The sequence below is a fragment of the Dermacentor andersoni genome, chromosome 11, assembly GCF_023375885.2.
Source record: "Dermacentor andersoni chromosome 11, qqDerAnde1_hic_scaffold, whole genome shotgun sequence".
Classification (NCBI taxonomy): domain Eukaryota; kingdom Metazoa; phylum Arthropoda; class Arachnida; order Ixodida; family Ixodidae; genus Dermacentor; species Dermacentor andersoni.
Window position 1 is genome coordinate 111,591,206 of NC_092824.1, and position 27,676 is coordinate 111,618,881.

General features: G+C 43.3%; 1 protein-coding gene across 1 annotated transcript; it reads left to right on the top strand.

Annotated features, from left to right (window-relative positions):
• On the top strand, positions 1-27,626 carry LOC126539618 (beta-scruin-like). Its single transcript, XM_050186505.2, has 7 exons — positions 1-134; positions 2,131-2,261; positions 6,694-6,810; positions 9,108-9,291; positions 11,318-11,533; positions 13,825-14,033; positions 26,379-27,626. The coding sequence occupies exons 1-7, from the start codon at positions 1-3 to the stop codon at positions 26,603-26,605; spliced, it is 1,218 nt and encodes a 405-aa protein (XP_050042462.1). The 3' UTR covers positions 26,606-27,626.
• The last annotated feature ends 50 nt before the right edge of the window (positions 27,627-27,676 follow it).

The window sequence follows — 27,676 nt, forward strand, 5'->3', positions numbered from 1 at the left end:
ATGATCTCCTGCGAGCAGGAGGCAAGGTGCTCGGAGTGGAGGGGCCGCCAGCACTCTTACCAAATTCTGGCTTCCTCGGTTGACCCCAACCTGGGACTCGCCCTCGTGCTCGAAAACGACAACCATACGTGCAGGTGAGGAACTTCCGAAATTGTCAAGCTACCATCGGAACGACAACTTTTCACATTGATCTGTTGACAAAAAGAAAGGTGAAGAGAATAAATGTTCGTTCATTGCTCGGTTAAAGGTTAGCGGCGGTGTAAAAGTTGATTACCTAAAGTCCATGCGGACAGAAAACTCAGGATACACCGTTCTTAGCGCTGCGTCCCGTCCTTTCTGCCTACGCCCGTGTGTTTTCTTGCGCTGAAGTGTACATGATGTCATACCAACCAGCCAAACAGTCTATCCTTTGGTTATTTAAAGGTCGCTTTATATCGTTAAACGACACAAGAGAATGAATATTATCATGTTTACGGCGGGACAGTGAAGAATAAGACGCTGTCGAAGGAATGAATTTCGTGAATTCCTTAATGGGCGATCTTACGCACTGAAAAAAAAAAGTAACATTCAAAGCACAACGAAAGTGGTGCGAATGGTCTTCGGTCGTGCAAATCTTATCTACAGGCAAAATGCGTAGGCTATTTATGCATGACTCATCATACAATCCAGTGTAATCTCTGGTGCTTGCTGGCGTTGAAGGTACACCACTGTTTGCGTCACGCGCGCAATCTGATCAGACATGACTGTTTAGTAGTCGAATCAGCGACAAGATTCGGGAAACTTGGGATACGTGAAGCATCCTTGCACCGAGCAATGATTTTGTAACACTGGTTAACCGGAGAAAAACGATCATCGAAAAAAGATACATAGTGTACTTGGGTCGATATCAAGTTCTCGAGCTTCATTGCCGGGAGGTTTTCAAATATTCGTTACTTGGACGATGCGGTACTGGGCCACGCTGACATTTTGGAGAGGAACTACTCATAAAAGCTCCTTCTGTCGTAAGCTGGGGGAACAGTTCTGGGATGTGGCATGACTTTGTGTATTCCATTCCTGTTTACTTCTTACCGTGCTGTCTTTCTGTACTCCTGACATAAGTATTGCCTTGTCTTTCCCTTTATCACGCCTTCACTCTCACGTGTGGCTGGCATTATTTATCGAGCAAGTCAACTAACGATGGTTGGGCGGGATCGCAGCTGTCAACATGAATGACACATGGCGGGCACACGTTACGTAAGCTGGTGTCCTCGTGCTCCTGCTTGAATGCATCAGATATCCTGAGGACAGGGCCGAAAAAAAAGAAGATATCGTGATTCCACCCCGTAGTGGAACATTTAATGAATAACCATCTTATTATGACATCTCTAACATAAGTGATGTCATTCGCAGACACACTCTGAAAGTTTATGTTGTGTGCGAATACCAATCTGAGATGATATTCTTGAGACGACATGCAGAGCAAAAGATGGCATTGCCATTGACATATGACATTGCATATGACATTGCCAACAGAGCAAAAAGGTAAAGGTGACGTGGCAAACAGGACTGGTGTATTTAATGCGCATCTGGGGACGCATAAGCGTTTTTAGTCGTTTTCAATAATTCCTACACTGATACAGGACGAGAAGGGGAAAAAATCTTGCGCAACCTGCGGGTACTGTAGGTGACGCAATAGTAAAGTAACAATCACCAACTGCCTAAAATTAATAGATGCTATTAGGCGCACGGTAAGTGAACAAAACACAAATTCATCCTTGGTGTTTAGAACAAAACAATACGGATAACTAATTGAACAATACCGAAAAAAAAGATTTATATTGTCAGTATTAAGAGGAACATTCGCACTGCGATGAACTACGCAGTTTAGCGAAACAGCAAACCGGGCGAGTTGGTACAGAATAGGGTGGGCATTTCGAACCGTGGCGCAAAAAGATGGAGCAAAAGAGGAGGAGGAGAAACACGCGATTGCTGCATCACTTAATGCCGGAACCACGAATACATAATACATAACACATAACACTTAATAATATTATTACACAATATATTATTGTTATAACAGATCGGGTACAGAAGACGACATATACGTGCAAGGTTCAGTGACTTATTTGCGGTGTTCTGTTTTTCGTGTAGCACCCCGTACTCGGATACCGCGGTGGTGATCGACTCCATCAGACGGTGCAAAAAGATCTCTTCCGCAACCACGTGGGGCGTCCTGTCTTTCGGCGGCATCGATCTGAATCGACCGGCTTGCCACGAGATAGGTGCGAGCTTGAAGCGACACGAGCCGCGTACGAAAAGAGATAATTTCACAATGAGTTGTAACTTTATCCCCGAGCTTCCATGTTAAAAATAACGCGACACCCTTGAAACGGGAGAAGGCTCTCGCATGGCCGCCGCTAAACATGCACACGCACACGCACACGCACACACGCACGCACGCACGCACGCACGCACGCAGAGAGAGAGAGGAGGACAGCCAAAACGAATATGCGTGTGCGTGTGCACACATGGCGTTTATGTGCGTCAGTTCTCGCTCTTATTCGAATAGGTACGCTTCACCAACTATTCCTAAAAGAAATACTCCCACTGTAGTAATTATTGGGTGCTTATGAATCTATCGATGTACCCAATTGGTAAATTAAATGGTAACTTAAGAGAAAGCTTCAAATATATAGAACCAAAATGTGTGCAGGGGTCGAAACAAGAGGCAGAAAAAGACATCCGGAGGGGGGGGGGGGAGGGGGGAGCGTTGCGCTATTTTTTGCACGCGATGGTACATATGTTGCGTTTAAGAATTCTACTTGTCGCCTACAACTACGCCCGTTCGGCCTTTGCGGTCACGTGCATTACAGAAATAAAGATTAATCGAGAGGTCGGTGATCACAGAGATTTAATAAGAATGCGGACGGCTAGACTATAGTAGGAGTTATGAACTTCAACCGTGCTTGAAAGTGGGCTGCTTGGTGAAGTTCCATCCTAGTCCGCTAGCGTAAGAAAACTGAAAGGCGAAGACAATGACGGAATACAAGCGTGAATAGTTGAGCAATGCTAAACAAATGAAGAACAAGTGAAGCGCTTTCTCCGCGTTCGTCGTTGCTTTTATGTTTAATTACGCCATCGCAATAAGATGAAATTACAAATTTGAAACTGCGCTCAAGTAGACACTAAAGAAAAGAAAGCATTTTAGAACTGCACTAGTAAATTACGGTTCTCAAATACTATAATGAAAAGTCTCCCTTAGCGTAAGATGAGGCTTGCAAAGGCAAAACAAACAAAAACAAACTTATGGCAACTCTGTCTTGAAGTTCGCCGGGACGTCATGGATTTCGATGGCATCTGACCTGCATAGTTCACTTTTTTTCTCGTTAAAAATGGACTAGGTTGTGTTAGAGCCAAAGATGGAAGTTAGAAATGTTCGATAACTTCTGCTGTGCCACAACGACCCAAGTATGAAAAAAAAAAAGTATTTGCGATCTGTGACGTCACACTGCCTTAGAAGCCCTGGGGTTCCAGCGCGGCATCTGAAAAAAAAAAGTAACTTTGACCTTCATTTTATTTGTCCTGTTTCCTTTTAGGGTACCTTTAATAAGCCTGGATAATAGAATTTCAGAACAGGATTTGCGTAGAGCTACGTGATGCATCGTCCTTAAATTCAACTGTCCACGTCTGTTAAGCATATTTACAAGTTTATAGTGCTCGATCAACCCTCCAATTAAATGTTTTGACCAGTGAGGGCTGCTTCGTCTAAGAGTCTAAGAGGCATGGACTGCGGTATTGTGTGAGTTTTACACCGTCGAGTTCAGTCGTTAGTGTCGAATTAGGCGTCGTCCTCATGAGAACCGCTTCTTTCCTTTATATTTCGTACCTCTGGCTTTTCAAATTGTGATTCTGTTATTGCTGCGCCTAATCTGCATCGACATATTGCGCATTGAGTCGAAAAAGTGACTGGATTTGATTACATTATGAAGCCGAAGTCGGCGCTTCGGAGTGGAGATGAAACCAAACGAATTAATGGCTAGTGGCTGAGAACTATGAGAGGGCAATCAAGCGAATTGACCCCCACATTTAGGACCCCTGTAAACGCGTTCCGACGTTCTCGGCTTTTGTATAGCGAGCGCCGCTTCGATCTCAAAGCTTTTGAATAATTAACGATTCTCTTGCTTGTTTACCGGTTCTCGAAGCGATAAGCGTGTCGCTAACGAGGGCAGCGTTTCATCAAACACACAGTAAGCAGCAGACAACGACCACAATGATGCTTGTGTACAAGAGGGGAAGGTGAAAAATAACCGTGTGCAAAAAGAAAAAGAAAATAAAAGACATGCGAGTGCCAGATATGATGTTGGAGCCGACAGACAGTTGGTACAGTTTTGGGCCATGAGGTGATGAATGGTTGTTGCATGCTACGCCTTGCTCCCTTGCGTCTGCCTGATAGCTGGCTATCAGCTGGGGAAAGAGCCGATCCTCCCGAGTATCGTTAGGCTTATCACAATGCCCTTAAACATTGGTGCCGCCACCTCTACAGCTACGCATGTGGTACTTTTGTCTCTTTACCTTTTGTTGCATACGACGCACGAACGCTGAGCTGTTATTGATGTTTGACAAGCTTAAAGAAAGCTCGGTCAGTTGCATTTCTTTCCTCCTGGCGCAGTAATTAACATCGCTCCGAGAGCTCAGGCTAAGAGTCTTGTTTTCGCTTTCATGGATCGCAACTAAACGTATTCGGGAAAACAGGTTAAACGCGGCGCGCTTGTTTGCCGCCCTTTAAAAGACGGGCAATGCGATTACGTATCGTAAAGCCGTATGCATAAATTTGCGTGTTCTCAAACTGCCCGGCAGGGGATGTTTTCTTTGACATCGCTGAAGCTTAAAGAAAACAACCTGACACTAAAACTTTCATACGTTGAGTGGGCGTTCGTGGAATAGAAAAAAAAATGAAAAATTGCGCACAAGAGCGTGCTGCACTTTACGTTGTGTGAAATGCTCAAAATTGCCCAGAAGATGTTTCTTTCAACGTAACACTAGTATTCTGTTAAAAAAAATTGAGAGTTATAGTGCTTTATAAGATTGAATGTGCTTCGATTGAAAGTGGTCAACTCCGTCTTTTATGTTGATACAGGTTAAATGCAGAAATACTGTCATTTATGCGACATTACAGAAATTTCTCTTGAGAAAAAAAGAAAGAAAAGAAAAAGAAAGGAAGGTCCAGTTTTTTTGCGACAATAGATATTATCATTTGTACTGTTTATGCTATAGCGCTTGAATCAAGCGAATGTGGCGTTTTACACATAGATTTAAGCTAGACAGGCTTGTTAGCGCAACCTTAGTTAAATTACGTAATAAAATTAACAATGGCACGTCATCTGTTATGTAACAGGTTGATCTCGTAGTTCGCATTTCCGTAAAACGCAGAAAGTGTTTTACGGAAATGCAATAATTCTTTTTGTGTCGGAGTTAATGCATTGTATGCTTGTTATACGATACGGAAAGTTTCAATTCGTATAACATTTTTTAAACGAAACGACATGAAGTAAGTGGGGCGAGCACTCACTAAATTTAACACCTTTCTTTTAACCGCAGGAAATTTTACTTAAAGGAGTTTCTCTTCTCCCAAACAAAAGCGTTTCTCTGTGTTAAAGTTATTTCGTTCTAAGAAGTCCGAAGAAAAGATCTGCTTTGTGATAGAACTTAAGGCTATAGGGCCGTTACGCCGTAGGAAGAGCCATATTAATGGTGATAATGATGATAATGATGATGATGACGATGATATAAAAAAAACTCACTTCGTAGACTCTTCGTAAAAAATGCGCTGTCAATCAATAAGGCGGCAGAAATATATATATATATATATATATATATATATATATATATATATATATATATATATATATATATATATATATATATATATATATATATATATATATATATATATATATATATATATTGACGGTATATATTGAACACAAATACAAAGTAAACGAGTCACAACTGAATAAAATGAATGCATATAAGCGTAGTCACTTGAAGTCTACAAGGAGACGGCAGAAAAAAAAAATTTTGTTATTATTTGTTTTTGACGTATAAATTGTGTTTATAGGCACTCATCCAGCGTGCCTTTTCTTCTTCTGCAGCTGTTGTTTTGTGCAGTTTAGACCATACACCCCGTTTATCGCATGACCACGCGCGAGAGATAAGTGATATCCTGAAGAAGCTCATTGTCAGTAACGTCAAAGAATCGTGTAGCTGGTTAATAATTTGCCGGAGCCTAATAAGGCTAAAGGCGAGGACGAAGTGAAGGCACCTAAAAAGGCGACTCGCTGCGCTGTCATCATTATCGTCCTGACATTGATTACGTTATTGGTAGCAGGAAGCGCGTATTAAGCCCGTTAACAGCCTGTTCACGAAGGATTAGCCATGCAACTTCTTAATTAGTAACTCTAGGGCACATGTTAAACGTATGGAACTCAAGGCAGTTGTTGTTGACGGATCGTGTCGGAATATAACACTGGAATTTCACGCGACTTAGTTCTATAGCACGCGAGAAATGCCTAATGCTAGGTAGAACGCCAGAACATTTCGCTAAATGTCTTTGGTTTTGACAATTCGTGCCGGGATTCTTTTCCGCGCTTGTTAGTGTACGAAAAAACAAAGCAATGAAGTGTTTTTATTGCCTGTTTTGTTCAATTCGATCAGGTCGTTTGACCTTGTACTTTGGGGCGCTCAAGAATGGCTGGCAGATGCTGGACCCAATGCCCGAGCCGAGGAACTACCACACGGCTTCTCTCGTGGGCGACGAAGTCTTCGTTGTTGGTGAGTACCAGGGTGCCTTCTATCTGGACATCTCTGGCAGCAGGAATTGTTGGGTGCGAAATACTGCAGCCATCTGCATATTTCAACAGCTGTGCTGCAATGCGCTGGGAGACCTATAAGAGAAAATCCTAATTTCGTATTTCATGGGATCAGTACTCTTCTTTAATACCTGCTTCAAATAACGCATACGAAAGAAAGTAAATAAAGGTTTCGACGCATATAACTGGTTCAGTGTAAGTGGCCCATTGCTTATATTGCCCATACCGTGAAATACGGCAGCTTTCCGTATGCTTGAACGGCGGCCTTGCACTACTCTTGAGGAGCCCACAGTGAAGGTCGGTCACTCTCGTGTTTCATGCGATCCGTACACTATTGTTCCATACCTGCTTAAAGTAATGCATGCAACCATGAAACTTGCAATCGGAAGTTTGACGCTTATAAGCGGCTCAGATTTTAAGTGGACCAGTGCTTGAGCGACCCATTTATGTGCGCTATATTTCTGGGTGCCATATGAATATACAGCCCTTTTTTAAGCGGTCTTTGTACTGGACAGTATGGCAGTATAATTTACAGGCCGCTTACCACCGATATACGCCACACAATGCCTAGACTAAATGTAGAGCTTTGCACGCACTTAGAAGACGTCATGTAACGCGAGTTTTGAATACTGAAAATATCAGGATATACTGGAAGGTGCGTCTGCGTGTCCGCGTTCAACAGTTAAAAAAATTAGGTGCGAAGGCTTCGTAACTGACCGTTGGTCGTGGGTTGAGGATCCAAAATAACTAATCACACGTTAGTTATCATCTCAGGTTGCCGTGATTAATGCAATAGCCTGAGCGAGGTTGCTTAATTAGGTACCGGTCAGTTGCAAGCCGTCTTTCGCGTGACCAGGTTTTTGTATTCTGCACCCCATTAGCTGCCATCAGCACGGTAGTCCTCCATAAAAACAAGAAATTTAAAACTTCATAAAATCAACGAATAGAATGAGTCCCCCCTCCCTTTTTTTTTCGGCAATACGCGCACTAAACCAAGAGGTTAACAAAGAGATGCTCTTAGGCGGAAGGTAATGGCAGACGCTAAATAAGAATTTGGTCACTTCCTGAAAGAGTTGCTAAAAAAGAAAGAAATACGTAACAAAACGAGAGAAAAGAAATCTTAGTCGAACGGCCGATGTTGGAGCACGTCTGGCGCTACTCTATAAGTATAACTGAAGACGAATCTCCATTGACAAATCTAATCAGGAAAGTCGCTAATTGAAGGCAAACTCAAGGTGCGAAACTCAAATACGCCTTCACACTTCTTTTTAGCTTGCAGAGTTTCTTATACATGCGTACTGCGCGTACCTTATAAGAAGCAGTTGGGCAGGGATGGTTTGTACTTGGCCGGTTTGCATAGCCCTGCCTCCTTTTACAAAGTCTCCGAGAAGAAAAGACTTCAAGGGAGCAGCGGCCAATTAGAAGTGTCTACATGAAAACGTGAAACGTTTGTTGCCTTATGTTTGTGGGTGCTGCTCATTGCTGCTTTTCTTATGTTGCTCAAGTCGAAAATATCAGCTTTGTCTGTTAGCTTGGGCTGAATGGAGACGGTTACATTACGATCGAAGAGACATTAGTCTAGTGAGATTAGTTCGTTAGCAAAGCGCACAAACCCTATTGTCGAAATTGAATGCATTTTTTTCTCTTTTTTTAGGAGTTAATTAAAAAAGAACTCCAGTTAGTAGCACTGTAGCATATGAGTATTGTTAAATTGCCGCCTTTTCAAATATTCAGTGTAGCACACGTAGTTTACCCTATGCGACGTTTTTCATAAGGCCTGGAAGGGGCCGCTTTCTTCGTAAGAAGTCACTGCGCAAAATATCTTACGGCGGGTTACAGCCGTTATTTCGTAACTTTTCTTGTTTTATACCGCCGTATGTACGAAAAGTATTTATTTGGAAATTTCGTTACTTTTAACACTGGAATGTAAACATAGAGGACAAGCATAAGGCTTTATGCTCACATCGAACCCATTAAAAGTTTACCGAATCCTTATGTTGTTATATAATGCTAATGTTGCCATATTATTTTCTTACCAAAGAACCCCAAAGGCTGCTAGTCCTGACCAGAGAGTCTGTTCTGCCTTGGCAAAGTTTAGTTCATGATCTGGAAATTTTTAACTGTCTGCGGCGCCAGCTGCGTCGTACCGGTGGCATTCATAAGAACACTTCAGTCAAGGAATAAACTTTGTGGATAGAAATGAGCCTTATAAGTAGGGGGCAGTTCCACCTTTAGTTCTGGACAACTATATTCTCTCAGGGGGCTGCGATCCGAGCCGGACCCGCTGTGACGAGATGGTGTCTTCGGACTCGGTCTTCTGCTTCTCAACGGGCCATAAGTCGTGGAGCGAGAGAGCCAAGCTTCCCGAGGCGCGAGCTTTTCACGGGGCCGCTGTAGTCGATGACCAACTGTACGTCGTCGGAGGTCGCGACCAGAGTGGCAGGTGAGCATCAACAGAGTAATGCGCGTCCGTGGGAAGCGAGCCGTGTGCGGGGACAATTTGCGCCTCGGGAGATCTGACCAAGAACAAAACATTTCACAACGCGAAAGGAGCAAGACTGCTGACACAACTGTTTGCACGTCTCGCTCCTCCTTCCTCTTTTCTTTGCACCTCGAAGGTCGGCTTCGGCAGGACATTTTACCGAGGCAATTAAATCGACGTTCTTTTTTTTTTTCCTGAATGCTTGTAAAGCGTGCTCTGTTACATACATATCCTATGTGCAACAAAGCACGCTTTACAAGAAGAATACGAAAAGACATTTTGAAGAGGTATCCATCGTTGACCGGATTCGTGCTAGCGCTGCGATTTTCTGTCATGTGCGAGTCATATATTTCAGCCCAAATAAAGAAACTCATTGACCGTATGCAGAAGCTACAAATCCAACTCCACGATTAAATCTTTGTTGGGAAAGTGAATGAGCTTTGCGCACCAATTGGTGATGTCCCTTGAAACGATTCTGATACGAAAACGCTTGGTGAACTGAAAAGCGTGACCGCGCTAGTTCGGAAACGTTTGTCTTAGTTTTCCCAGAAAAGAGAATGCGGAAGCGCATGCAAAAGTCGGCACACGGGAGGGCAGTGACCTTGGTCTGTCCGCTACCGTAATCAAATGACAGTAGGAGTGATGAATGACAAGCATTCTAAGAGAGTAAGCAAATGTCACTGGTCAAGCTCTCAAGTACCGCTATCTGGTTTTTGGTTGCAAAAATAAGGCCAAAAGTGATTCCTAATCTTGCCAGAATGGGATTTTGTGGAATGACATTGCGTAATTATCATAAATCTCGGCACCCAGTGCACACGAGCAGACAGACAGCACGCATCATCTTTTCTTATGCTAACCGTATTCACATGACGTACTATGTTATTAAAGTGAAGTATGCCGGTCAAATGTAGACCGGTTTTCCTCTAGCGCATATCTAACCATTTTCGTGGGCCGAGCCAGAAGGCAAGCAGCCTAACACAGCGTCTGAAACCGCAGAGACCTAGGACTGCATTTGGAGCGCACAGCTCTTATCGAGTGCCCAGACTGCGCTCAATGTGGTCTTCTGACCCGGAAGAACACTGAACAAACAATGTGAGATCACTTATCGCTTGACAAATTCGCTCCTGGACTCTAGGCATAATGCATCAGGGTTCTTCCACAAGTGCGTACTGACGTCAGCAATGAGGCACATTGGTTTTGCTCCACCTTAACCAGTGAATCCCCCACTGAAACCGCCAGTGAAACCACCAGTCACCAGCTAAGACACGGTTGAAATCACACTAATCAAACCGATGGACATTGATTAATTATGTCAAGTGATGTATATATGTACATTTGTACATACTCTAACAATGTAAAATAGTACATAATGAATGCTCTATAACAATGCAATGCCGTATAAACATTTTATGTTGACTACCCGCGGCATACGTTTCACTTCAGAAAATTACCGCAGTTCGTGAGTTCCCTTCTATTACCAAACAACAATGCTTCGAATTACGTAGCGCTCAAATGGAGTTGTGGGTGCCAAATCTTTTTGACATATGCATACACCTAGCTGATGTCCGAACGAAATATGCAACAGAGATACGGAAAGTGTTTTGACAACGTTCTTGGCACAACTTACATCTAAAAAAGTTTGACGCTAGTATAATTCTGAAGCACGCACCGACTAAACTGATTCTGTTTATAACGTTCATGGTGCACGAGTAGCACGCCCATGCTATATGTTCACAAACTTTTACACTTGCAGGATGCAGCTTTGACAACAATTAAGACGCACGTACGTGCTGCAGCAAACATGAAAATTTAAGCACTCCTTTCAGACCTCTACTCAGTGTGCCAGCTCATGCTCTCATGATTTGTGCATTCCGTGTGGATGAATGCGCCTGAAAGCTTTATAGCAACGCTGTAGGCGGAACAGAATGTGACCGCTGTTGGTGCCGGGGACATAGTGATTTACCATTTCATTTTCGATTCTTTCTAGTTACCTCGACACGGTTGTAGTGTACAGCCCTATGTTGAACGCTTGGTCCATGCTCCTGAACTTGCCGGTTGCGTTAATGGGAGCTGCGGTGGTGGTCTACCAAGGGAGGATATGGGTGCTCGGAGGAGTAGCACTGGACAGGAGCAGTGCACCAGCGGATTCTGCTAAAGTACACCCGCTGGATGATGTGCTTATCGTTGACACGCGCCGACGAAGGTGAGCTCCGACTGCACGGTGCTTTCGCAAAATTTTATCTGTGAAGTTTAATATGCCTGGCGGGGATGATTAGCAAACTGAACATCTTTCGTAGTCGTTGAAGTTAAACCTTGTGAAACTACACACGTGCTCCTTATCGGTGGCTTCTTGGTTAACATTGTGAGTGTCAAATTTTTCATCGTGTACGTACCTAAATTTTGGTGCACGGGCACTGATTGATTCAGCGTCCATCGGCACGCAACCTTTGAGGCTGGAGATGTGACCTTCTGCACATCAAAAAAAAAAAAAAAAAATAAAATAAAAAAAAACAAGAGGAAGAAAGACCATCATAACTGCACAGTCATTGCGGCAACTAATTCGTCGTTAACGGTAAATGCTGTTCACGCACACATGAATGGGAGAGACCTTGAGGAACCGAATAAGCATTCAAATGTACTAAAATATAGTGCGTCCCAACATACAGAACAATACTTTGCTTTAACTACACGAAATATATGTCAATTAAAGGCATTTTTGAAAAAGAACTTTTATGAAAAAAATATATATTGTTTGCATAGTATAGTATTGTGATGATGACTTCAGCAGCCAATCCTTTGGTGCGGATTTATTCGACCGAAAGTATATTTTGACTTCACATATCTTGTCATATCTTAAAAATAAATGCGGAATGTGGATTACAGGTAACGTCGTGATAGCCTGCTATTTGTGCAGCATCAGTGAGACATTGACTTATCGCTGAATAAAGAGCTGTTGGGCATGAAATTCGTGAAAGAGGCGTTTACGAGGTTTGCACCGAGCTTTCATAGAGCCTTGATTTCTGACTTCGTCTAGCTGACTTTGCCGACCTCGCGCAGTATCACTGGTACAGTTACGGGCGTGCCCATCTCTTGTACACCGATTTGCAATTCGTAATTATGAATAGCGCACCATCAACTTGACAGTGGCTGATCAGGTCAGCATTGGGAGTCCTAAATTTGACAAAAATGTAAACATATAGAAAAATTTGGCACTGTTTACTGCGTACATTTTACTACAATGTTTCTGAAATTTCGCTCAACGTATATAGGAAAATTTGTCACTGTTTACTGCGTACATTTTACTACAATGTTTCTGAAATTTCGCTCGACGTTTTATGTAGGGATCCTAATGACTACTTTACTATCTTCTTAAGCTCTTTACCTTGCTATCGTCTTCATTTCAGTAAGATGTTCTGTACAACTGCTGCTTAAGAAGAACCTCCACCTCTGGGCAAACTCCAATTCCCAGTTTCAAATATGCTTAAAACGCAAAAATGTTTTTATGAGACAACCGCTGGACCGATTTGAATGAAATTTGAGGAAATAAGGAGAAATCGGTCAATTCTAGCAACAATTGTAAGCAGAATTTTGATTCAGTATATCAAATATTCAACAAAAAATGTCGTAAATAGGAAAGTTCCGAAACGATGTAGAAGCATGAATTTTACAAAACCGTAATTGGGCACCAAAAAACAGATAATTGAGTTCTGTAAACTGAATCAGTTAGACGATATCAAGCGGACAAATTTACTGTGTAAGTTTAGAACTTGCGTGAAATTGTTAGAATGTTTACAGGTGTTTTGCAAAATTCCTACTCCCAAATTAACTGTACGCTTTAGCGTAGTGTATATCACATCAGTTTTGTCCGCTTTAAATGTATTATTACGTTCAGTTTACAGAATTTTGATATCGTTTATCACTGTTTATCACTGTTATCACTTTTAAATGGAATAAAACTTATGAAAATTGGCACTGCAGTGGCCTGCCAATCGGTTTTTCGGTTCTTGTGTGTTTAGTGGGGAGCTCCTGAGCTCCTGAACTAAAGCCTGCTCTTAACTATACGCCTTGGTGTACTTTTAAAATAGGAATAAAAGAAAATAGTGCCAGTTAAGGTTGTTGATTCTAGCTCTCAGGTAGTGAAATGCTCCCTGCAACACTGAGAAGCGTAGTTAGTGGCGCGAAAGTGAAAGACAGGTGGGGAGGCAAGAATTAATATACCAAGAGAGCTCCCTTTGACAACACAAAATGTGGACAGAAAATTATTAATGGAAAATTCCCCTGCATTCGGAAACAACACAGAATTTAAGCCGGCAGCTTTTGTGAAGGCCTTCAGAAAAGCGGCCCAGATCACCGAGAATACCGCTTGATTTGTGAAGACATGCAGCGAAGTCGTTGTTTGCGCTTTTTGAGCCTGAGAGACAATCAAAACAGATCGAATCTCAGTTACGTCTTTCTTAATTCATTCATTCAGTCTGTAAAAAAATCACCACGCAGGTGCTTCAAAGGGCCCTCCCTCCCTTTTGCCTGTGCTTTCGGAGCTGGAGCCGTCAGTGCCAACCAGATCTGGCTCTGTGGTGGCATGACTCCAGCCGAGAAAGGCAAACTGAAGAGCACGTGCAACATCTACGTTCTAGACCACGGTGCCTGGGTGTTCTACGACGTCCTTTCCCTCAACCGGCACGCTTTTCCGGCCGCCAGCTACGGTAAATCAATCAATCAATCAATCAATCAATCAATCAATCAATCAATCAATCAATCAATCAATCAATCAATCAATCAATCAATCAATCAATCAATCAATCGATCGATCGATCGATCGATCGATCAATCAATCAATCAATCAATCAATCAATCAATCAATCAATCAATCAATCAATCAATCAATCAATCAATCAATCAATCAATCAATCAATCAATCAATCAATCAATCAATCAATCAATCAATCAATCAATCAATCAATCAATCAATCAATCAATCAATCAATCAATCAATCAATCAATCAATCAATCAATCAATCAATCAATCAATCAATCAATCAATCAACAAAACTTCGGTGTATTGGCGCCACACGGAAAAGAACTGAAAAATGATCACACGAACACGAAAACCATGTGGCGCTAACTTTCAACCGCTTTCTTGATTTACGCGAACGTCTCAGTATTTATATTGGGTTTACAGTGCATGATCAAAGAACATGCATTATTCTCCCCGAAATACCATTGGGGCTGTTGGCCTGTCGCCATCCGCTTTGTCTGATATACCCAATATCATCATTGGCTTTTACTTGTTCTTACGAACGGTTTGAGCGTAAGTACACTTCTGCGAATACAAGCTCTGTCCTTTCTTTTTGTCGCTGTGTGATTGAAATCTCGTATACGGGAAGATCGCCAAATCTAGCTGTCGGATCCACTTTAATAAGTTCCCCACTTTGGTGATTACGGCTTTTTCCGCAAATGACGGCGTTTATCAGTTCAGCATTCACAACCAAGGCTGGTAAGTATCTGAAAAGGTAAAACGAGCACTCAGAGACATTTGTTAGATGTGCGTCGAATGCTTAATTGTGCGTATAGAAGTTCGAATATTCTTTAGGACTTACTTGGTATGCGCGGTAGCATAGAGTAAGATGACTAGTTTACTAATTTTTTTTTGTAGGCGCCTGCGCTTCTTTCCCTTAATACTCGCAGCCCGCAGTGCCTCTTCAGAGTAACCATGTTATCTGAATACAAGGCACGTGCGTACATGTGCTCTTGCTTTTCAAAATGAGCAACGAATAAAGTGGAGTGGCTGAAGCAGAAAAAAAAAAGCTTTTTTCTATTTTTCTCCTTTTTATGTTTACTCATATATTTCTACCTAATTGTGAATATCTTTATCGTATCAAGGCAATCGCAAGAGTAACTTCAAGTCCTCCTTTGATCATCATTAGCTCGTCCAATGGTATCCCGTTTTCTCCTGGCCCTTTAGGCAACGAATCGAATTTTGGGGCCGCATCCTATCTGACGCATAAGCACTTCACGTCACTTGCCATATCTTTCATTTGATTTTGCGTGAAAATATCTCAATGCACAAGGGTAGGGTTTCATTAGCATCTAGGTACTCGAAGCACAAATTCGCATCTTCGATTCACACGGGCACTCGAGCTAGAAGGAAAAAAAAAGGACTTCTCGCGTTTGTGAGTGAGTGTGTGTGTGTGTGCTAAGCACAAGCAAACCAGAGAAATCCATTGCTTTATTTTTCTACGTTCAAGTACCGCTCTCCGTCCAGCCCCTCGTTGCATTATACGCTGCCCTTCCGAGCGCATCATTACTGTTTGATTACTTCCGTGGCAGTGACCGCCGAGAAGCCTGGGCACATAGCCGGGAGCATTCAATCATGCCCGGAAGTGCTCTCGGAGAGTTAGCACAACGGCATATGAGCCACCTTCGGGCAAATCGGTAATGAAGTCGAGACGCATAGCAAGCTTGTTATTCGGGAACATAGTTTGATGTTGTCCGTTTTGCTTTCGCCAGCAATTTACCCTCCGTTTTCTAGTACTTCGTGTTCTCTGCAACTGTTATAAACCAAGCAGTTATGTTCATACATATAGTATACTCAGTATAGAAATATATACTTTTTTGTACTTGTGCGTGTGTCTCTCTGTGTGGGTGTGATAAGTGCTAACTGACTCCAGCAGTTAATTCTATTCTCCTCTTTTTACGTGTTCCACAACCGTGATTAGGAACCGTTGTCTGTGCAATGCATCTTCAACGACAGCGTACCGCCTGCCTCGCGCACTGATCATTAGAACTTGTAATATGTCTTAGCACCCGGGTTTCAACTCAGTCACAGGCAACCTTTTGTGTGGCAGTAGTAAGCTTTCTCTCGAATCTCGTTGGCTTATGTGCGTGTTGTTTTCAAAAAGCGATGTATGCTCTTGACCTGGCTCAAAAAAAAAAAAAAAAACTCACATTTGAAGGAGCGCACCACTTTTTCTAGTCATGTTAGGCCGTTTGCCTGGGTCGATCGGTGATGATGATGATAACTACGACGATGATGACGATGGTTTGATGACATCCCATTTGAAACAGGGTGGTGACAAATAGTCACCTAGCCTGCTTGATTTAATCAGGTATGTTATACATGTCTTTCTTTTCCTATCATTTTTGTATGCATCTCCTTAATGTATTTTTCCTTCAATATCTACCTTGTACCAGTAGCTATGACTGTAAGAGATCCGGTCGTATGAATCTCTCCACGCTTTTTCTTTCCGCCAATACTCTACACGTCACTTGCCTATCTCGACAGCTGACCGGTTGACGCGTCCGTCCACTTTAAACCAAAGCGCTTCTGGAAGGTGTATGTTACATACCGTTCTCACTCGGTGAATCCCTTCGCATTCCATTAGGATCTGCTGAGTGGTCTCTCGACCTTGGCTGCGGCATACACATACACGGTATATTTTTGTCCTGAGACATTAAACTCGAGCCTCAAATAGCAAGGTCTGCCCTTCGTGTTATCGTCTAGATTTACCCTTATAATTTCTTTTTCTAATTCTTGTAAATCTCCATGGTCTTTTTCGTTTCCATTCTTTGCATCCAATTCGCTGTGTTTGTCTCTCTCTCTCTCTCTTTAGTATTGCTACTGATTGTCTGTCTACATGTTCAGTTACACTGTGCTTGGTTGCCAACTTTCTTGACCTCTTCCTCTATTCTGTGTCCACGCTTTCAAGAACAGATGCTTGTGCACTTTAGCCGCCAGTTCATTTTTATCCATGTTCCTGACCCTTTCTTCAAAACTAATTTTGCTCTGTACTCCTCTGACTTCAAAAGAGGCCCAACCCATACCACCCTGCACTGCCTCATTTGGCGTTTTACCGTGGGCTACCAAAACCGACCGGCTTAACGATTTTTGGTTAACTTCCAACACCGACAAACTATCCAATTTTAAGCATAGAATTGCATTTGCGAACGATAGCCCTCGCACCAATGCTCATTTCCAGATTCCATGCACCACCTCGTACTTATTGTGGCCCCATAGGGCTCTGTGTTTCATTATTGCAGCATTCCTCTTCCACTTTATTTTGAGGTTCTCTTGGTGGGTGCTTGAGTAAATCTTTCCTTCCTTTATGTATACGCCCAGGTATTTATATTGCTTGACCATGGGTATGACTTGCTGTTGAATTGACATCACGTAATTACTCGTCTCTTCATTAAATATCATAATTCCCGATTTCTCCGTGCTAAACTTGAGGCCTAGATTTATCGCTGCGGTGCCACAGATATTTGCAGATGTCTGTAAGTCTCTTTTATCGTCCGCTAACAGCACTATGTAGTCCGCATACATAGTCCAGGGAGCTTCTGTTGCACCATTTATCCATTACACATGTAAGATTAATAAAAAAAATATTTATTTATCGAGCAGGCAGTTAGTGGCGCAATCTTGTGGTGTGGATTTTGACCAGACAGGGCACTAACATAATGATTAATTATTAAATCAATAAGGTATTTATTTATTTATTTATTTATTTATTTATTTATTTATTTATTTATTTATTTATTTATTTATTTAGAGCTGCACAGTACAGATAACATACTGCAGTCTCGGGACACTAGTTTGCCTGACTGGGGCCGCAACACCCTTAAGTATGAGTATATTCACACTGTGTGGAATACAGCGGAGGACAGCGAGGTACAATACACAGTTGATAAGAAAGAAGTATAGAAGTGCAAATACAGCTTCACATACAAATGGTTTCAAACGTTACATGGATCACAAGCATACAGATTTATCATGACCCATCGTGTAACACACCCGTATCTTGGGCATGTTAACGCAGCCAACCAAGTGCATCATTAGTACTCTTCAGATAAATCGGATGCTAATTCTTGAAGTATTAAGCAGTTTTTGTTTAATAAATAAAAAGTCTGAATTTGAAGTTTGAGTGTCTGAGTGTCGTAAATTTTAAATAACTTGCAGTAACGAACTTGCAGTAACTATTTACAAAAACTACCCATGTTTTACTTATCTGTTGTGTAAATTGCCGGCAGCGATGCAATCGAGATGCATTTTTTTAAAATATTGATTCAACCCGAGAACGCCAGTTTAACAGAAAAAAAAAGCATTTCTCGCGTTGTGATTGGACATAGCTTCACGAGACGTAGCTGCCAGCGCTGTTACTGCTGTCCACGTTTACCTTCAAACCGGTATTTCCGTAAAGAGCAATGCGTACCCAGACCAGCCAAAACTCTCCAATTGTTTTTCACTGCGACTTCTAGGTCACTTAACACGCTTCTAGAAGACGCGTGCTCGCTAAATGCTCCTGCAAAATTGTTGTTTCTTTTCCAGGTGGTGTTGGTTGACCAGATCGTACCATGTAATGTGGTTAGAATCAAGGCGCCCACATACGGCAGGGCGTTTTCTTGTTGAAGCGCGTGCACTCTAGTGGAAGCTCCAGCAATCTTCGTCTCGGGAACGAGCACGTATCTTGGCCTCCGAGATTGTCAGTCAGGTGTACGAAGGCTATGATCAAAATAGCCTTTTCTACCAAAAATCAGAGCCCTCTGGTGGAAAGAGATGCTAACTTCAATATAACTGCGGATAACGCAGCACATGCTGAGGTATGAATCATGGCCTCATGCTCAGCATAGGAATACGTCTTGCGCCGCGCCGACAGTCTCAGAGGCCATTTACTGACCTACAGAGTTTCCCTACGATTTCGTAAAGTGGCGCTTTGACTCCGAACTTATAACGCTCATAACATCCATCCATGCATCCATCCATCCGTCAGCGGAACGCGCTCACATTCGAGGCTCATGAATACCCTCTGACTGGAAACTAGTTAAAGTTAGCCAATTTTTCTCTGCAATGATTATACGCTGTAGTATTCGGGGCAGTCTAATTAATTGTATATTGGCCTCAAAGTGAGTGCCATTTATACCGCTTACAGGTGTTTCCGCTTTCGTTAAAAGCTTAGATAGTCAGAATAAAAGGATCTAAACGACAAATATGCATTGTACTGGTATTCTTTTATATTTGAGAAGGAGGAAGTACCTTCAAATCTCTGGCTTCTATCCCCCATGCTGCGTTTCACTGCACACAATAAAACAGACTGCTGCGAGATATGAAAATAAAATCATGATGAGACAACTAAAACATAGTAATCACATTAGGTCTTTTTGATCTCTGTATTTCTTATGCAAAGAAGTGAACGAAGCGCCAGCTGTGGCTGCGTGTTAATCGTGCTGATGTCATCGGTTCCGACTACCTTGACTTATCTTGAGACAGTCACCCGCGAAGTAATATTTGAAAAAGAACCGCCAAGCTGTTCGCTTCGTTACGGATCCACAACCGTGGCGCCTCGGCTGACAGAACAGCGAGACCAAAGTCCGCGATTTTCGAAGCCACACGTAGATGGCGTCAAAGCCTCCCAAGTATCGATTATGGCTGCCGTGGTCGTTTTGCTAGGGCGTCGCTCCTTCTCACGGGAAGCAGGAAAAACACGCTGTTCTATGTATGGCCTCCGAGGGTTAGTTCATCGCTTCCGAGATAGCTTCCGCCACCCAATCTCGGAGGTCATGCTCAGTTTGTGCCTTTGCCCAATCATGGCGCCTGCGGCCTGTCGTGTTGTCATTGAATTTGGAAATGTTTCGTCTGCGCGCATTTCGAGCTCTAATGTGGTCTGCTGAAACTCTGGCGACGTAGAAAGCGCCGCTGTCGGTAAAGGATAAATCGTTACCCATTTCGGCGATGACGAGACTGTCACAGCATGCCTGCCTAAAAGTAACCAACGATCAAAGTGCTGCTTCTCTGAATGGGTTTTATTAAAGACACACTCAATAAAAATAAAATAAAGAAAGGAAGTTGTAACGTGGTGCAGGGCGCCAAAGGGGATGGAAAATTTAATCATTATAGGGGAACCTGAGTGCAAGTTTTCGCGCTGTTAAATTGTCTAACGTCACGTGACGGTTTCAGTTTGACTAGAAAGAAGTGTTTTCTTGAAAAAATAATATAAATGAAATGGGAAACACTGAAATGCTGCAAATAGGAAGTTAGTTCAACGGTTTCAGCAAGGCTTGTTTAACCTAAAGAAAGAAAGTCAAAACCTAGCAAATTATACTGCAAATTGGTTAACTCAGCGAGTGTTCTGAAAAGGCACGTCTCGACAATCAGGTAACTCTAGAGCGAGAAGCAGCAGCTGCTTGATGTGGGCGCGTTGGTGTAACATACTTGAAGAAAAAACAGCACTAAACGGACGAGGACGAATAGAACAACATATGCGACGGACATGTTCTTCTTTTAGTTCTTGTCTTTTTAGCGCTCTTTTGTTTTTCTTGAAGTATCTGCAGCAAGAGCAAATATCACAACGTCGTAAACGGTGGTTAGGCGGAAGTTACAGTGAGTAAAACGAAAATGTTAGGTTGCCCATGCGGGTGCTTGTTACCATGATTAAATGGTTTTTGAAAATATTGCTTCTATAAGGTGTGGTTGCAGTTCAATCCCAAGTATACGAGCACAACTCGGTAATCTTTACCATCACGCTATAGTTTTCTGTTTGCATAATTTGATTATCTGTGTTTTCGGAGGCTCAGGAAACTTATCTTTTTAAAACTTTTAGGCTTTGCAGTTTTATTTCCCTTGCTTGTTAGTCAATCGAGGAAGACGTATAAAACCTTTATTGCAAGGAAAGGCGGGCCTCCAGTGTTTGGGGCCTCCGTCGGATCTTCCAGTCTGGGGTCGTTCTAGCAGAATTCATCAGCTCGTCGCGGATAAGAACAACAAGACAGCTTTGTGTTCAGTAGCAACCGGCGTCAGGGATTGTTAAGATTATCCACTTATGAGTTACTGCAGTTGGAGCTTCTTTTTGATTCTGTAGATTTTATAAAAAACGTCTTCATTTTTGCTTAGTGACAGCGCATAACAATTACACAAGTGAATAGTCAGTGTTAAAAACGCTAACCAACATGCTTTTCCATCTTGTTTTTATTGTACTTCTACATGAATTATATCCCAATTTCAAAACGCCGCAAAATCCCGAAAAGGGCGCCAATGTGCTGCGTGACTCAGACCGTGGTGACGTCATCGCGACGTGCCAGACGGGTCCCACATGAACGGGATTTCTGATAAGTGCCAGCACTGGCTCGCCACGCACGGAAAGCATTTGCGACACCGTCGCCTCTGTACTTCGAGCTTCCGAGCGTGACCATCGGACTTTGTGTGTTCTTTGCATTATTTTTTTTTTATTTATCGTTTCTAATTTTGCGAGCCGCTTTGTCTGCACATTTCGAAGGACAATTTGCCCTGCCTGCGTCATTTCATGCCCCGTGATTTTGCCGGTGCTGCGTGCAACTATCGTTGGGACACGGACTGCGCATGCTGTACCGCAGGAAGTGCGCATAGAAGGTGTGCTTCTCAAACTTAATTATATTCTAGCGTTTTACTTGCCAAGACCACCAAATGTGCGGTGCACTAGTATTTTCGCCCTTTGTTTTGCATTCCGCCCCTATCGGGTTACGGCCACCGCGTTCGGGAATCGAGCCCACAACTTCGTGCTTAGCAGAGCGACGCCGAAGCGGCTAAGCCGCAGCGGCGGTTGAAGTGTAGTTCTAGGCTATGGCTCTGAGGACCTATTTTCGAACGATCGCTTTCGGCGATATCACTTTCAGGGCGCGCTTATTGGCTGGTTGAGCAAAACCGGATGAGCTGATTGGCTGGTTGAGCCCTGCGTTACGCGAAGGCGATGGTATCGCCGAAAGTGATACGTCCACTGGTGGAAGTTCGAGTTATCTTGTGTCACCGTATCTGTGTATGGGTACACCACGGGCGTATATGTGAATCCACTAAGTGGGAAAGAGATGGCGGGACAGTTCGAATTTAGGCTTCCCGGGTTCAACGAAAGATCGAGGGCAGAGGACACTAAAGAGGACATGTGGAAGGATAGAGGACACTAAGGAAAAACATGTTGTCAGTTTGCACTGATAACAAAGCCTTCCAAAACTCCATTTTCGGTAATTTTGCACGAGTAGTTTTTTTATTCAGTTTTATTTGGTTTTATTCGGGGGAATAATAAACTGCTAGAAGAGAAAATGGCGGCAAAACATTCCTGCTTTCTGCTTTCGCGTCGGAACCCAAGGCGGTGCATCAGTGTGACGTCAAGAACTGGTACCGTAAATGTTCTCTTAACTTTGTAAGATTATAAACTTGAGCTCTTTTAGAAGTCGACGTAGTTCTTTTTCTCCGACAAGTAATTAACTAGGCACCAGCAGGCGCCGTCGAACTCTATGACGTCACGTCATTGCTGGTGCGAGAACTTAAAAGGGATATCGTCATCCATCCATCTCTCCTTCTTGCTTTTCTTTTATTGCCGAAGCTACTCGTGGTAAGAGATACTTTTTTTATTATTAGAACGTGATTTACCACAATGCAGCGGAACTTATTAATGCAAAAGCACTGTATACCCCATTACGCGAAAATCCGGCGTTGTAGTCGGCGGCGTGACCGAATAATGGTACCAAATGGCAGACGGCACAGGTAGTAAAAACACATTGAAAATGCTCATATTGTCAAATTTCTCAGAGAGGTTCTTGCCACCAACGACAATTAATGGATTTAAAAAGCAGATTTGGTAAATTTCTCTGGGGGCGGGGGGTGCTGAGGTATCGAACGCGGGCCTCAGGGGTGCGAGACGAGCCTGTTTCCCCGGCACCACAGCTGCTTTTTCTTTTTCTTTATTGCCACAATGAACAGCACAAACACAGAATAACAAACATTCGGCGAAGCAGTTTCTAGGAACTGGCCTTATTGTGCGAACATGTTAATAAATGCGCATGTTTGCCAATGCTTCATCCCTACGGAGCCATTCAGGCTTTGGGGATTGAAACTGGTACGCAGCTATAATTCTACTGATGCTTTGCTTGAAGTATAGCCTTATCGGCTTGACGTCTACGTCAGAGTTCCGGACTGCCACCCTAGATCGCCAAATGCTATGGAGGCTCAAGAGCATGATGAGGTCAATTGGAATACCATCCTCATTTTCAACTGGCGAAAATCTTATGACGAAAGCGTCCACAGGTACGTCTTTCTTGAGGGTTGTAAGATATCCCAGAAGAAAAATGCTTCTCAACAATCCAGAAATACATGCTCGATCGTTTCTGGCTTCCGACAAATGAAAGAGTGGGTCCCCCAAGGTAGTAATAATCCCCTTTTCCTCCAGATAAGTCTTCACATCTAATGTGTTTGTATGTAATTTGAAGAACAATGTTTGAACCTCTCCAGGTACATTAATGCTTTTAACTCGTTTAAGAATATTTGCCCATGGTCCGGCCCAAAAGTGTGATCTATACAGAGGAACGAGTAAGACCATATCATGCAGATCTTTGTAAAGTTTCTTCTGCGACGTAGTACAAAGGTGATCCTATGAAAAACGAGCCTGCATGAAAGTACACGACATGTATACCTCTTTTAGGTATCCGCCGAAACCTCCTGGCATAGTTTCCGACGAGGCTACTAAATTAGGCTCCCGCTCTTCCCAGTCTAGCTTGAGAGAGAGAGAGAGACAAAAGGGAAGGAAAGACAGGGAGGTTAGCCAGTGTAAATACCGGCTGGCTACCCTGTGCTGGGGAAAGGGGTAAAGGGAATAAAAGGAGAAGGAAGAGAAAAGAAAAAAAAACAAGAAAAATGCACACAGTAACGCGATGTTACGCGCAACAATAGTCAAAGTCGTTCGCACAATTCACATGTCCTTAAGAACTTGAGCAAGGCCCTTAAGGCCTTGAGTGCCGAAGCCCGTCTAGACCAGTGTCCTAGAACTTTCTCTTCTGTGAAGGGGCGATTGTCCAGTTTTTCGAGCACGGTCACGAGCACTTTTCTTTGCACATTGTAGCGTGGACAGTCACAGAGGAGGTGCGCGATCGTCTCTTCGCAGCCGCAGGTGTCGCAAGCTGGGCTGTCGGCCATTCCAATACGGAAGGAATATGAGTTCGTGAATGAGTGCGCAGAAACTGGTCTGACACATCTCGAACAAACAAGAATATTTTCACTAGCTGTCGCATGTAGAGGTGCGACAAACTCAATCCTCCGTAGCGCACACGATGAAACAGGTTGGTTCGCCGTGTGCGCTCCCACGTAGATCCCCAAATGAAATTGGCGAAAACAATATGTATAATCTTTTGAACATTCACACGTGAACGATGAATTACTTGCATTAAATAGCATAATTGTCCTACTGAAAACAAATTGCACGTCCTTTCTCTCGCAAAAACTGACCAGTAAAAGCAATTTAGATTGTCAGCCTTTTCTTGCACTTCGGTGACTTGCCGCCGTGACAAGGGCTCACTATCTTTACAATTTTCCCAACGGCACTCCCAAATAGGTTGTCAGAATCGTATACCACCTTATATTGCAGAAAATGTTTAGGGCCGGTGGCCAGTATCCATGCCAAAATTCGAACGCCACGGCTGCTCCACGGTTCTGGTTGACTAAAGGTGTTCCTTTTGAGTGCGTCATCGCACACGTCACGTCGCAGACATCTGGCTTTCTAAACGCGTGGCCTTGTGCGTGCGTCGTTCAGCACGTGGCGGCGCAGCCAATGGGGATGAGGTGGCGCCACGTGATGAGCGTATAAAGTGAACGCATCAAATAAACAGCATTACCGTCCAATTGAACGGCGCTGAGCGGCCCTTCGTGTTATGAACTGCTCGCGGGCAAGCGAGCACGTTGAGACACTTGGCATGTTTTGAATTGGCATCACTGAGGTGCAGTTAGAACGCAGGCGAGCACTTGGGCGGACAAGGAACGCGGGAAAAAAATCGCCAAAGGGACTGCAATGCTTTCGCATTCCCACACGTAAGCAGCCTTAAGTGCCTGCCAAATTATTTTTTCGCTTTAGTGGCCCTCGAAGGCTTGAGGTGATATAAGGAAATCTTAAATGCAAACAGTCCTAGCTCGGCGGATACGCGCTATAGTCAAATGCGCATCAGATACATGCTTTCCTTAACGCCGTTGATCAGAAAGAGATATGCATCGCGAACGCAGTGTTTGAGAAAGGACGCAATCAGCCTGCGTCCACAATGGTTGGTGAGTCAGCACGGCTCCACCGCTGAGGCTTCTTCAATAAATTGGGCCACGGGCACTTGCAATGGCCGCCTCCACACGTGATTGTTTTAGACGACTGCTGAAGCGGAGTGTATAAATCATGCGGCGCTTTCAGGCAGAATAAAGCTTTCTTTTTTTATTTAATTTTTTTTTCATTTTTGGAGCAGCGCTAAAGAGCAGGGGAGGTATTCTGTAAGAGTCCACCTGTAGTGGACGTGTCCATTTCCTCTGCTGTTGAAGTTCTGATTGGCTGTGGCGTCTGCCTGCTGCGGACGCGTAGCCCACGCCAGCCAATCAGAACTTCAGCAGCAGACGAAATGGACATATCCACGAGGCGGACTCTTACAGAATACCTCCCCAAGACGTGCACGACAAGAGACAGGCACTGACTGTCAGCTTAAATTTATGTTGACGAGAACGCAGTATAAAGGCAACAACCCGCCGGGGTGACTTAGCGAGTATCGGTATGTTTCACCGCTAAACACGAAGCCGCGGGTTTAATCCATGGGCGCTGCGCGGCCTCATTTCGATTGGTCTGTTTTAGAACCACCTGTCATACATTGATTCTGTTTGCTTTAGACGCTCCAGGATGATTAGTTTGCATATGTTAGACAATATTTTTTTTGAAACGTCGCTCTTCCTTACTCGGGGTTTACTGGAAACGTGAGTTCTACGCACAGTTTCTGCAATAGATACGGCCGAGAAAAGTCCGCCGGGAGGATAAAAACGCTGTTAGCCGGGAAAGTAAAAACCCTTCACGTTGGAGCTGCAGTCACCAAGGCATGTTGGTCGGTTACAGATAGGCACTCGAGAGGACACCTAAAGCGCGTAAATCTAGTTAGATGATTCCAAATTATATATATTTTTTTCTGTTGACTCAAGTGCGTCTTGGCGTGACACGCCAGATGGTGTGTGCGCGGGAACTGAAGTGCTCGCTCCTTTTGGCTCGAGCAATAAGCAATCCCACGCACTTATGTTGCAGCTGACACGTTTGTGATGGTGTTCGGAGGCGTCAGCACGAGCTACGAGGGATCCGTGGACGAGTGCGAGATATTCTGCACTGGCCCCAGCCACGGGAACCTCCGGCTTCGCTCTCCCCCGTTCCCTCTCGCCGGCCACGCTTGCGTCGTGCTGCCTCCAGGCGGCGATGCCGAACCCGACGTTCGCGACATCTGGCGGCGAATGTTTGACGCTGCGAAGCGAACGTGACGTTCTCGTTAGCCAGCGTTACTCGATTTTCATTACACCACTTCCCGCGATTTCGTATCTCTTATTCGCGTTAATTTAGATCGCAATGTGAAACGTCGGTGCGACCTTATGCACTAGGAAATAAGTCGGCGTTTGGCATCCCAGCTGTGATTAAGGCCTGGCCGCATCTTTCTCATGGATGGCTTGGTGGGCTAGTTGGTGAAGCATCTTGAAGAGTTAGAAGTGCACGAACACGAGGACAGAGTGAGGAACAACAAGACACAGCGCTGTGTCCTGTTGTTTCTCACTCTGTCCTCGTCTGTGTGCGCTGTTAGCCCTTTAACATATCTCTCTGCTCCTAAATCGCTCTAATCAATAAACCAATCTTAGCACATTTGTTCACACTCGTGTCAACTATAAAATTATCGCTTCTGTCACATGTATTCTGTCACATTGTCACATGTCTCTCATAGAGCGCATTCAGAACCAATTGGCGTCATCACTGATAGTTTGTTACATTTCTGATATAATTACCCAACGACGCCACCACAATATTTTGTTCCTACGCAATCTCTATTACAACATAATTATGCTAATCAACTTTCATTCGTTTTTGTTGATAGTAATTTATTGATAAGTAACATCCCACTAGATCTCCTCTTTATTACCCATAGTGCGCAATTTAGTAATATAAACATGACTCCGTGGCATTTAAGGGTACTGCTGAAAATTTACCACATGCCTTGAAATTTTTACAATCATAACATTTAAATTGTCCCATTCCATTTTCCAAATTTCCATCTTGAATAATGTTATATTTATGTGTTGTTGATAATTTTTCGTATATCTTTTGTTGCTAATTTTTGCACTGATTGAAATGTATTTTTTAATTAGTTTGCATTTTAAACTATTATAGTGTTCCATTTTGTTCTATAGTGGCTTAAGTTTAATATACATTGGTTCAGAAAATTATTTTTAGAGTGCTTGTTCATATTTATAGTTATTGCTTTTGAGGCTCCTTACTTTAATATCCTTTTCTGCATATTTTGTTGTATGTTTAACTTCTTGTGGTTTACCGCAATAAAATAATTT

Excerpts from the sequence above, each read along its gene's own strand:
- LOC126539618 (XM_050186505.2), top strand. The coding sequence starts at position 1 with ATGATCTCCTGCGAGCAGGAGGCAAGGTGCTCGGAGTGGAGGGGCCGC. Across the intron at positions 135-2,130 it reads AACGACAACCATACGTGCAG|CACCCCGTACTCGGATACCG; the intron begins GTGAGGAACTTC and ends TTTTTCGTGTAG. Across the intron at positions 9,292-11,317 it reads GGTCGCGACCAGAGTGGCAG|TTACCTCGACACGGTTGTAG; the intron begins GTGAGCATCAAC and ends GATTCTTTCTAG.